We start from the raw sequence: 13,179 nt of genomic DNA, 5'->3' as shown, positions 1-13,179 counted from the left end.
AACCGAGATTTTATTACCACGATAAATAGATTGCGTTTTGGACATAATACTGCACCGTCACACCTTGCAAGATTGGGAGATATTGTTGAGAATAAAATTTGCCCACATTGCAATTCAAATGAAGGAACTATGGACCACCTTATTTTCGACTGCCAAACATTTCTGATTGACAGACTTGTGCTGGCTAATGAAATCAGTGACTCCAAAATTTTATGCGATTCTTCATCCCGCCCGCCTCCACTTGATCAATTAATAAGAGACAAAAGAAGTTATAAACCATTATATAAATATATTAAGAATACAATTCTAACAATATAAAATAAAGTGAAGTGATAAGTGAACTGTGAAATGAAAAGTACACATATTTAGATAGTAAAAAAAAAAGACTTGACTTAAAGGTCTTAGTTACCACGTCATAAAATCCCGAAAAAAAAAAAATGATTTGGTAGGTACTTTGTGTTTTGTTTACAAAATATTGGCGCTGAAATTACTTTGCGTTAAAATACTTATTATTTCATACTAAATTATATTAACAATTCCTTCTGAAATGTTAAATAGTAATTCTACTTCCACAGTCAAACTCATTAGAAAATATTTAAAAGTAAAAATCTCAGAAGATAATGTTAGATTCCGAGGACATCATAAAGAAAGAGAACATGTTTACGACTTAATCATGAAGTCTATATTGCAAGGAGAATCACACTCGGCGTTGATTGTTGGACCTAGAGGGAGCGGTAAAACAACGGTTTGTTCTTTGTTATACGTAATACGTTTTTACTACTAAGCTGTGGAAAGAGCTTCCTTGTGCGGTGTTTGCAGGACGATACGACATTGGTGTTGCAAGAAAAAGTCAGAAGGACAGTGGTTACTTAACATCAGGTGACTCGTACACTCGTTTGTCCTTCTCTTGCTTAAAAAATACCGTAATAGTGTAAGGTTCTGGTTTGGCAAAAGGCACAATCACTGTAATGGGTGGACAAAAATTCAATAAAATCATAGGTTACTAAAACGTTAATAAATCCCTGTTCATATTATAAATGTGAATGTAAGTTTGTTTGTTATGCTTTCACACCTGAACCACTGAACAGATTTTCATGAAATTCAGTACAGAGAGAGACTAGAGCTTGGGAAAGGACATGGGACCTTTTATCGCAAAAAAAAAGGTCAGAGAAGTTGAAATAGGAGATGGATGTAAGTCATTATTGAAGATAACAGAATTAATTTAATTGCAGCAGTACATATACATTTTATTTGCAAAGTATTCTTAAATAATAAGAAATTCTGCCACACAATGCAACTCTTCCACGGGGATGAAGTTGTGGGTAAAAGCTATTCTTTTATAGTGCTGAAAAGACTACATATTTTTTTAAAGTATCGGTGTTATTAAGAGTATCTATCACAACCTTTGACTTTTACTTTATATATTTAAATGTGTTATACTGTTAGTACCATATAAATATACAGTGAAGGTTTCTCACTTGTAAAGTTTTCAATATTTTCGTTTCTACCTTTGTTGAGCATATTTTTTAGTTGTTTTTTACTAGACCGTTGTATATATTTGTTTATGTTCCAGAGATTTTGATTCTCAATACTTCTTACTAACTTGTCTCTTTTTTTGTACCAGGTCCATTATAATTTGAGAACAAGTAGATATGTAATCATAATCTGTATGAACTGTAGGAGTAGCTTCTCAGGCCGCCAATCTGAATTATTAAATATTTCTACCACATTCGTTTAGTCACAGTCAGATTTTAATGGGATTTTTTATATTATTATCATATACTAGCTGACCAACAACATACCCTATTCTGGCAATAGAAAAAAATTATGTAAGTATTCGAGAATAATGTGGTCTAAAGCCATTGAAAGTTGTTGAGTTAAAAATCAAACGAAAATATATTTCGGAATGATTTTATAATATGTAGTATTAAAATGATAAGGATTAATATCATATAATTGTGTAACTAGCTTTTACATTTCCACTTTAAAAATTGCCATTTTTTTGAAGTATAAAATGGATATAGTACATTATCCTTAACAGGAACACATATGCCCTTACGGACTTGTCTGTAGACCTATAATATAAGATACACAATTCCACCACAGATTATTATTTTATATCTCAAAAGTTTTAGACAGTGTTTTTGTTGAAAGCTCCAAGACATCTTTTTTTTTCCCAGACCTCGAACAAATATCGTTAATATATACAAAAATATGTACAAAAACTTATTATTACAAATTATTGAGTAAAACCCTCCTCTAAAACCACTCTATCCATTGATGAAAACAGCATGAAAATCGGTGCAGTAGTTTTTGAGTTTATCCCGTACAGACAGACAGATGCAATGGAGAGTTTTGTTTTATAATATGTAGTGATTATTTCTTGTGTTGTCATTAAAGTGATTGTATTGTTAAAGGGCCATTGTATTGCTTAGTATCTTTCTTCTGTTGTAATTGCATTTAATTATTTAATTTAATTTTTTATTTTCATTTTGCAGCTGATTAACTCCGTGCTACGCGAAGTCTCAAAGGAAGTTGACATGGAGAGCGATGTATATCTGGTGAAGCTGAATGGCCTGCTACATCAGGATGAAAAGGTGGCCCTGAAGTCTATCACTGCACAGGTGAGACTTATGCAAACTTAGAATGAAAATGTAGGTAATTGTCTTAGATGTAAAAATGTTTTGTTGTCGAATATCGAGGGCGAACACACATTTTTTTTACCGAATGTTAGGTGATAACTGCTGCCAGCATTCTCTACTACTACATACTACACAAACGCTTTATATTGTATGCCAGCTAGATTATGGATTCCACAACGGCGCCAATTTCTGCCGAAAAGCAGTATTGTATTTCGGACTGTAGGGCGCCGTAGCTAGTGGAATTACTGGGCAAACGAGACTTAACACCTTATGTCTCAAGGAGACGAGCGCAATTGTAGTGCCGCTCAGAATTTTTTGGATTTTTCAAGAATACGGCATTGTAAATGGCACGACGTATCATTTATTATCAGCTGAACGTCCTGCTCGTCATGTCCCTTATTGTCATAAAACTTACGACAAGAGATACTCATTCGTATATCGTATCGTACGTTCAGTATGGACTGAGCAGTTACGGTCGTACTTACAATTCGTACCTTGAAAAAATTAATAAAATTTAAATTCTTAAAAAAATAGTATCAAATCAAATTAAACGTAAATTTCAGGGTAACGAAAGCGGGCTATTTAAGCATTGTCAAGTGTTGTCAATATTTAAGCAAATTGAATATTCAAAACTAAAAGAAAATTATTTTAATGATAAATTAAAAACAGCCATAGATCACCCCGTGTATACGCGCGCTGTTAGTCTAAACCGGCTGCACATGCCTCGGGCATCCAATGCGTTCGGTGAAAGAACAACAGCTTACATAGTACCTAGACTTATTAATAAACTGCCATGTGACTTGACTGACTCGTTGGCTGAGACAAATTTAAAACAGAATTTAAAAAAATACTTTTTAAGACTTGACTGACCACCGATCAACTTATTGTGCTTAATTATGAATTGTATCAAGTACTTTAACTTTTATTTGTAAAATTATAATGTATAGCAAAGTTTCTAAGGATTGTGAACTATTTTTTCTTTTATTAATTTAACTCTGTTGGTGTAGACTTAATTTAGCAATTGTACAAACCTCAGTGGTTTTTATTGCTTTGAAACCGCAATGTAAAAATTGTTTTTTTATTAATAAATATATATAAAAAAAAGATACCTTGGCTTAACCATACAGTTTTCACCTCCCAGTCTTTGCGTATATAAATGGAATGGTCCTGACATGCATGTGACTTCATTCATTAACTATTTATTGTTTACTCACTTCATGTACTCATGGCCTGGTCTTTTGTACAGGCATAAAAGGCATTTATTTTCTCAAAATTGATTCCTTTACAATTGTTTTAAATATGAAATAATGGCGCTCTGAGAGAGAAGAAGCGGCGCAAGAGTCTCTCCCAGCAATCTTTTTTTTGCACGCTTATTAAATATTGTACTTATCTTCCTCTATCATGCGTCGCACAGCACTGTTATCTTCAGTAGTCGCTGTTAAAGGACGCGGATCATCATTGAGATTGCTACGTTCACACTTAAACTCGTTCAACCTATTGTAAATAGTGGCACGAGGTTGGGCCTCATTAAGAAATGCTAATCGCAGCCTATATAGCTTTGTTGTTCAGTAAGCCCACAACGAAAGTCATAATAAATCATTGACCGAAAATTTTCTCGCGTTAGGTTCATTTGCACGTGTAACTAGTATTTTTAGTTTTGCCGCCAACATTACATTCACATAAACAAATGTGATTTTTATTTGATTTTTATTAGATGCAACTGGAAAACGTGGTAGGGGATCGGGTGTTCGGCACATTCGCAGAGAACTTAAGTTTTTTGTTGAGCTGCATGATGACGGGCGCAGACAGGAGGTGCAAAACCATGCTGTTCTTGCTGGAAGAGTTCCACCTTTTCTGTCACTCGGGCCGCGCGCAAACACTGCTCTATAACCTGTTTGATATCACACATAACAAAATGGCACCTATCTGTGTTTTGGGTAAGTTCACTTTATTGTAATAGGTACTTCGAATTGACATAGAACCTTCATGGTTTGAGATTTTTGAGTGAAACTTTTTTCACATGGTACCTATGTAGTTCTTCTTTTAAAATATGTGCTACATTCGATTATTGACTTTCAGATGTTTTTTTTATTCAGTTTAGACAAGAAAGATGGATACTTCGAAAATTCGAGTGATTTTTTGAATACGAGTTCCGACGCGGAAAAAACGCGGCAGAAACAGCTCGCAATATCAATGTTGCGTTTGCAGAGGGGACTGAGAATAAACGCACCGTGCTATTTTGGTATAAACGCTTTAGTGCTGGAAACTTTGATTTGAAGAACGAACCACGTGGAAGACCGCACACACACGTGAATAACAATGAATTGAAAAAGATGGTGGAACCTGGTGGTGCCTTGTTGAATAGATACAGAAATGAAGAAATATTGGATCGAATTGTGACATGCGATTAAAAGTGGATTCTTTACCTACGACAACCGTAAGCGAAAAATGGTATGGCTGAATGCCCATGTCAAATGCCGCAAAAGTGTCTTAGAGCAAAGCTTACCAATAAAAAGGTAATGGTGACAGTTTGGTGGTCCCAGGATGGTGGTATTCACTATAGTTTTCTCCGATCTGGCCAAGCAATAACGGCAGTTGTCTACTGTGTCGGACTCCAAACAATGATAGCAATATTAGCAGTGAAACTGCCCCAACTCATTCGATCTTCAACAATATTGCTCCATGATAACGCGAGACCTCATACAGCACGAGAAACCGTTTTAACTCTACAAGAACTGCAATTAGAAACCATCCGTATTCGCCCGACCTTGCTCTAACGGACCACTTGTTTTTTCGTTCCTTTGGACAATTTTCTACGTGATAAAAAGATTTCTTCTCAGGAAAAAAGTTCAAAATACTTTCACACAGTTTGTCGAATCTAGATCACTACAGTTCTATCGCAAAGGCATAAATGACCTTACTATTAGATATATATTAGGTAGCAATGTATAGATAATAATAGTAATTATTTTGATTAAATAAATATTATGTTAAATTAAAAAATAAAACTAATTTCAATTTTTCAGTACAAATTAGCATTTTCGTACTTTCAACCCCAATTTCAATAAATTACAAGTGCCCGCGACTTTACTCGTATTTTGTGAACAGATTGAAACAAAACGACATTTCAAATTAGTTTAGGAGTTTCTGAAATTAACGTGCAGAAACAGACGAAAATTCTAGGTACTTGTTTTTCGTTACAAAGACAATATTATGCATAATATAATGTTAAATGTGAATTGAATTTCTTGCGGTTATTACATATCTGTGCTTGAAAAATTTCAGTATGGAACAACTTAATCAAGATTTTAGAATATTTAGTTGCTAATTCTACACTGTATAAAAAAGGGTTAAAAAGGTTGGAAACATTGTTTTAGCAGATCGTCGTGTGATAGTTCGTTAAAACGAACTATAAGTATAAATACCCGAAGAAGTATTAAGGTTTTGTTCAATAAACCAGATTGTATCGATTTTATCGCCGAGCCATTAATCGACAGAGCAAGTTTTAATCTAATAACCGTTCCATTTATAACTGGTTCAAAGCCTTGCATTTGAATAAGCTGCGACTCTTCCAAAAATATTTTAATTTAATTTCAGGCACAACAAATCGTCTAGACGTCACGGAGGCCTTAGAGAAACGCGTAAAATCAAGATTCTCACACAGACACATATGTCTCTTTCCTCACGAGAACACTTTAGTGCTAGAAGATGTTAAGGAGCTATTCGTGGAATGCTTGAGTATGCCGATCCCTAGACACGTGAAGCCTAAAAGAAAAAGAATGAAATCTGTGGGTAAGTTCCACCTTCGGACGACACGCCACAAGTTAGGATATCATCCCCACCATCTGGATGTGTGGCGGTCCTCCACAGTGCGGTTTTCAAGGAGCTTTCTTCCACGTACTACAAAGCTGTGGAATGAGCTTCCTTGTGTGGTGTTTCCAGGACGATACGACATGGGTACCTTCAAAAAAAACGCGTACACCTTCCTTAACGGCCGGCAACGCTCTTGTGATTCCTCTAGTGTTGCAAGAGAATGTGGGTGGCGGTGATCACTTAACACCAGGTGACCCGTACGCTCGTTTGTCCTCCTATTCCATAAAAAAAAGTTCAGTCTTCAATAGTTAAACGGATGAGACATACAATCGCGGTCTAAGAATGTTTACCTTACGGTTTATAATTGCAAGTAAGTACACATCGATGTCACAAAGTCGACGATATCTTATGTTATTTATTTATTAAATAAATTCCGCCAACAAGGTATATACTAATACTAGCTGACCCAGCAAACGTTGTATTGCCGATATTAAAATCGCGATACAAAAGTAACTGTTGATCGTAGACGGGTGAAAATTTGAAGTTGTATGTATTTTTTATTGCTAAAATAATCAAACAAATTTAAAAAGAAATGTTAAAAATTAAAAAAAAATATCGTGTGGAGCACCCTTAACATTTAGGGGGATGAAAAATAGATGTTGTCCGATTCTCAGACTTACCCAATATGCACTCAAATTTCATGAGAATCGGTCAAGCCGTTTCGGAGGAGTTCAAAGTTTAACACCATGATACGAGAATTTTATATATTAGATAAACACAGTATAATACACATACAATAACATTAATATGGTAAGTGATACCTCAATTGGACGTAATTCTTGAAAAACGTTCCAAGCCACCAACATCACATTTTGAGGAATTCGTGTTTAAAGTTTAATAATATTAGTGTATTACATACATGTGGGTTGGGCTACTAAGTCATGATGTCATTTAAAGAGTGACAGTAGGGCTGCCATTTTTTGTTAATATGAAGCACGTGACCAGTTTTGTGTTCTTAACTCAATTTCGACATGATTGTGGCTTGGAACGTTTTTCTGGAATTAAGTCCAATTATAAGCGAAAAAGCCATGCAATTTAATTAAATTAAGCCACAAAATAAAATAAGAACTACAATATATTATATATCTTCGAATATGATATTAATATAAATTACCACAAAAATAGATCAAGGTCATCCCACCCTTGAAAGACGCGTTTTTATATATTTTTTAAATTTGTGTAAATTGTGATCAAATAAGTTGACTTCATCGTAATGTCTGATATATTCTCTGGCATTCTATTCAAGGGTGAGAAATAGCCTAAATTAGATCCTACATAGTTACACGGACTAGTAAAAAAAAGGACTCCGTGTCTTACACGGACTAGTAAAAAAAAGGACTCCGTGTCACCTTACATAAAAGTGTAGCACCAAAACAAGCCGATTAACGTGTAAATACATAGCCCCACGCACACACTTACACTACTACAGGCCGATAGGCGGCCATTATGAGAATTGTCATCGTCTGTGACAGATCAGTTTCCGTCTCAATAAAATAATTTTAAAAATGCCGTCGTGCGTTGCGAAATAGTGTAAAAACGATACTATATAAGTATTTGTGGCCATTTTTATATGATTATTTAAGGGAGAAAAAATTCTGTAACTAGTATCCCCTGTAACCGCACACACACTAGCATAAAGGTGCTTCACTTGCTAATATCACGGCGCGGAGTCCTTCTTTTTTTACTCGTCCGTGCATAGTTACTGCTTAAATTTAATAAAATAATTTAATTTTGTAATAACACAAATCACACACGTGCAAAGGTACGGGAAGCTAATTATGAACTGTACAAATCATTATAAATATCACTATACATAAATTTGTGGGAAATTCCCATGTTATATGGGCAGAATCGCGTTATATCGCGCATTGAGAGCAAAATTCAAAGAAATTACCATCTTGACTCTCTCACACCTCGTAATGTATGTTCATAGGCACATAGGGAATTTGCCAGAAACTGTCATAACCATAATGTTAACACCAGGAACAGACATAAACTTATGATGCCTACTACTCGGCTAAGTCGAGTTAGTAAGTCTTTTGTGGGGGGATGTTTATGCTTTTACAACAAGATCCCAGAAAATGTTCAAAACAAAAGTATTACGTTATTCAAAAGAATTGTTGAAAAACGTTTGTGTGGTAAAGGTTACTATAACATAAATGACTTTCTTAATGATACCACAGATTGGGAATGGAGTGACCGCCCTCAGGCTGTTAAATAATAAGTTTAATTGTACAATATTACTTTGTAAACATATTTATTCGATGAAAAAAAAAAGCCCGCTGAGTTTGTTGCGCCCATTCATGTCACATCCATATACAGAATATGACAACGCGATAGAAGTGTACTGCGTTATGGGGGCTTTAATGTACTTTATTTCCTTTCACTCTGCTTTTCTTGTTTGTTCTGAAGCTAAGAAATTATTATTTAGTTGTGTTTTGTTTTAATTACAGGTGTCGAACCAATGGACGTAGACGACAATTGCATCAAATTTTCAATCCCAGACGAGATATTCCAGAAATGCGATATGGATTCCAAGCAGTTCGAGGAGTTGCAAATGGATTATCTGGAATCTTGGAACGCGCATATCCAGAGCTTAGCTTCCGATGAGAAAGTGGTAGATGCGTTGGAAAAGTTCTGTTATTATACTTTTAATGAACAGATATTGAGGAATGTGTTGGTATGTAATTATTTATTCCTTTACTTTACATATTTTGACCAGTTTGGCCAAAAATTAAAAGGAAATTTGGAAAATTTAAAATTAAATTTATCATTTGGCCAATTAGTCAAACGTCCGAAATGGGGCATTATCCATTAAATCCGTTAGATTGTTGAACAATCATACCATGGTTTATGGTTATCCATACCAGCCTAGCGGAACTCTTTAAGAAAAAAGCGATTCACTCGTATATACCAAACGTGCAGTCATTGATAGATTGACAGATGACGGCTATAATCTTGTAAAAAACGAAGATAGCCAAAATCCACTATGTTTTAAGCACAACATTCTCACTGCACGTTTAATATTAAACTAAATTTCAATTTAGAGTAATATGAACTCTGATCCATACATTTGTTGGTGATACATCAAGTATGTTCAAATATTGGATAGGCTACGCCAGTGATGCCAATGTTATTTAACTGAAATTCATTATTAAATATTAAATTTAGAATAATTTGCGGGCTAACCGTATCGAATGCTTTCTTTAAATCAACAATTATGCCAATACTAATGTTATTTTCTGATTTGGTAAACCTAAGTATTCATATTAGATTTAGGTCTGATTTCAATTTTACTTTCAAAACAAGAAATTATTTGAATTTAGGTTTGTCATAAGCTCGTAGTATAGAACAAAACAGAAGGAGTGTTGAATCACATTTCTACGCAGCGCCTGACTTACAAAATATCTCCCCGCCCGCGCCTCATACCCCGCTCAGTGCTATCAACGGTCATTACATTACCGCCTATAGGGCTTATACAGCGTGGCGCTACAATGGTGACATTAAATAAACACACGGGAAGAACTACTTAAATGTAATCATAAAAAATAAAATACATAAGTCACCAAAATAAATATTTTTTTCATAATTTAATTTCGGGACACCTGTAAGAAATCTAGAAGCCGCGCGCTAGTTCGTGCCGTCTTATGCGACCGCGTAAGGTTGTCTAAAATGTTGCTTCTTAAATATAATATTATAATTTTTTTGTTTGAAAATTTGAAAATTTCAGTTATATTCTTTAATTTTTAGAATTATTTTTTTACGATTAAGTTTAGATAGCTATACCTGTGTGTTCATTTAATTGAGCCATTTTAGCGTCACGCTCTATAATAAATGCAATGTTTTAATAAAATTAATTGAAAATGCTACTAACAGGTGAAACTTCTGCCCTGAAGCTGTAATGTGTAAACGTTAGTCGGTCTGAAGGGCGCGGTCGCTGGTGAAATTACTGGACAAATGAGACTTAACATTTTATGTCTCAAGGTGACGAGCGCTATTGTAGTGCCGCTTAGTATTCTTGGGTTTTTGAAAAACACTGAGTGGCACTGCATTGTAATGGGTAGGGCGTATCAATTATCATCAGCAGAAAGTCTTGCTCGTCTCGTCCCTTATTGTCATAAAAAAGGTGATATGTAATCCCAATTTCACGTGTTGGAAAGACACAACGACGTAATAATTTAAAAACTCACAACTGCAACTGGTTCTAACCAGTACGCGGATCGGCCATTGCTAAATTACAAATTAAAAAACTACGCCGTTGTGGCGTGGTTTCCACCTCCTCACTGTTGAGCGCTTTGACGGCTTCTGGTTTGTCCTGTATTCTGAGGTTATAAGTTAATTATACAATACCTTATCAATATTTTTTATATTTCAGGGGCAAAAGTGTTTAATAAAAAAAAGTGGCTAATTTTAATACAAATATTTTTATCTTTTCCTTATTTTGTTTCCAGTTTCAAATAGTATCAAAACTGTCCGCGAGAAAGCCATACATAGACGTGACTGACATAACAGAAGTCATAGACAACACAGTCTCGGGGGAGAGCAGACGGAGACTTCTGCAGTCTCTGTCTATTCTAGAGTTGTCTCTGGTCATCGCCATGATGCACGGCATGGAGATATTTGATGGGCAACCGATGAACTTCGAGATGGTTTTGCATAGGTTAGTATTTATTAGTATGATACTAAGGGACGAGACGAGCAGGACGTCCAGCTGATAGTAATTGATACGCCCTGCCCATTACAATGCAGTGCCGCTCAGGATTCTTGAAAAACTAAAACATTCTGAATGGCACTACAATTGCGCTAATCACTTTGAATCATATAGATAATAATAATATGTGAAGGAAGTGACCTGTATATGGAAAATGGGGACTAACGAGCGTACGGGTCACCTGGTGTTAAGTGATCACCGCCGCCCACATTCTCTTGCAACACCAGAGGAATCACAGGAGCGTTGCCGACCTTTATGTATTGTTAATTTTCATAGTATTGTAATTATTTTGTCTTGCATGAAAAAAGCACACACACGCTTTTGTCCCTACCCTAAAATATTGTCGATGGAGGCGATGGCTGGTCCAAGCGTTGGGCGCTACTTGTGGTGGCAGGATGATTCAGTAAACAGAAACTATGTTTCATGTTTGAAGAATTAAAGTTATTATATTTTTTGTAATCGCTATTATAATGTTCGCATAATACCTACTTTTATTTATTTACGGTGTGTGTGGATTGATGCATCTACTGTACTCAAAAACTCATGTGTTTTCAGTTAGACTTATTCGTATAAGGCATTTAGTGTTTGACGTTTGAGTATACTTGTTGCATCAGTTTTCATATTGTATTGTAATAATTTGAAAAAGTATTAAGTTGTAAATGATGATAAATAAAGGAGTGGCAATGAGTTTCTTGCCACCTCTTCTCACTAATGCTCATCCCTTTCCGAAGTGGCGGTAAATGTAAAAAGAAAACTTTTGACATTCATCATGTGTCATTTCCTTGACCTACATGAATAAAATAAAAAATTAATAAAATATAAAAAAATGCCCGCTGAGTTTCTTGCGCCCATTCTTCTCAGGTCTGAGGCAGTCTCTTTTGAATGGGTGGTAGATTTTGACGTTCAATAAGTGATAATAAATCCTATTTTGAATATAAATATTTGAATTTTGAATTTGAATTTGAAAGCGATTTTGATTTGATTTGATGTAACGTAGAGTAGTCTAGTTACAAATGATTTTTGTAATGATGTGTAGGATGGTAGCTTAGCGACCATTACAAATATCTCTGTCCTAATTAGCTTTTTACATTTGCGTTTATTTAACTTTCCTTATTTATTTTATAATAATAATGATATAATAATTTTGATACACTCTTACACAAATTATCTTGCCCCAAACTAGGCATAGCCTGTACTATGGGTACAAGACAACGATATATTTAATACATAAATACATGTTTAACATATACATAAATACATAATCCATGACTCGATAAAAAACCATTTATATTCATCATATAAATTATTGCACCTATCAAGATTCGAACCCGGGACCTCTAGCTCAGTAAGCAGGATCACTAACGCCTGGGCTATAGGGGTCGTCGTTAATATAATAATATTTATATAATCATACAAATCTATTGTCTTTCAGGTACACAAAGTTTTCAAACCAGAACTCCTCGACTCAATCCGTACCGCGGCCAGTTATTTTAAAAGCCTTCGAACACTTGCAGTCACTAGAAATAATCCAACCTGTTCGTGCCACAGACGCTTATGGTGCCGATACAGTGAGCAGAGTCCAGAAAGAGTTCAAACTCTACACTCTTACTGTGCCCGTAGAGGATATTAAAGAGGCTGTGAAGGGATTTAAGGCACTGCCAACTGAAATCTCACACTGGGTCAATAACTCTGTTGTTTGAGTCATACTATAATAACTGTTTAAATTAAATTACTTTGCAATAAACACATAATTTATTATGTATGACTTTTTTTTAGGATATTTAAAATCTTAAAAACTGTTAAATCCTCTAAATTTCACAAAATCACTTCGACACACGTGTCGCCTCAGCGCGAGGCTTCTTCAGGAGCTGTGCACCCGCCAAAAGCTCGAATAACACTTGACTATCGCAACACCGAAGATCATTTATAAAATTTTTAATAGCGACGGATTTC

General features: G+C 35.1%; 1 protein-coding gene across 2 annotated transcripts; it reads left to right on the top strand.

The window, feature by feature from the left end:
* The first annotated feature begins 461 nt into the window (after positions 1-461).
* On the top strand, positions 462-12,984 carry LOC126975388 (origin recognition complex subunit 4). Of its 2 annotated transcripts, none has more exons than XM_050823267.1 (7): positions 462-745; positions 2,499-2,624; positions 4,357-4,579; positions 6,240-6,434; positions 8,969-9,195; positions 10,967-11,175; positions 12,659-12,984. In XM_050823267.1, the coding sequence occupies exons 1-7, from the start codon at positions 548-550 to the stop codon at positions 12,924-12,926; spliced, it is 1,446 nt and encodes a 481-aa protein (XP_050679224.1). In that variant the 5' UTR covers positions 462-547; the 3' UTR covers positions 12,927-12,984. The 2 variants fall into 2 exon arrangements, with proteins under 2 accessions (XP_050679224.1, XP_050679225.1); XM_050823268.1 differs by lacking the exon at positions 462-745 and adding an exon at positions 859-879.
* The last annotated feature ends 195 nt before the right edge of the window (positions 12,985-13,179 follow it).

The sequence above is a fragment of the Leptidea sinapis genome, chromosome 35 (assembly GCF_905404315.1).
Source record: "Leptidea sinapis chromosome 35, ilLepSina1.1, whole genome shotgun sequence".
Lineage (NCBI taxonomy): Eukaryota > Metazoa > Arthropoda > Insecta > Lepidoptera > Pieridae > Leptidea > Leptidea sinapis.
Note: the sequence above shows the minus strand (reverse complement) of the source record. Positions and strands in the feature narration are given on the sequence as shown.

Coding starts and splice junctions, on each gene's coding strand:
- LOC126975388 (XM_050823267.1), top strand. CDS start 548: ATGTTAAATAGTAATTCTACTTCCACAGTCAAACTCATTAGAAAATAT. Junction 4,580..6,239: donor GGCACCTATCTGTGTTTTGG/GTAAGTTCACTT, acceptor ATTTAATTTCAG/GCACAACAAATCGTCTAGAC. Junction 9,196..10,966: donor AGATATTGAGGAATGTGTTG/GTATGTAATTAT, acceptor TTTTGTTTCCAG/TTTCAAATAGTATCAAAACT.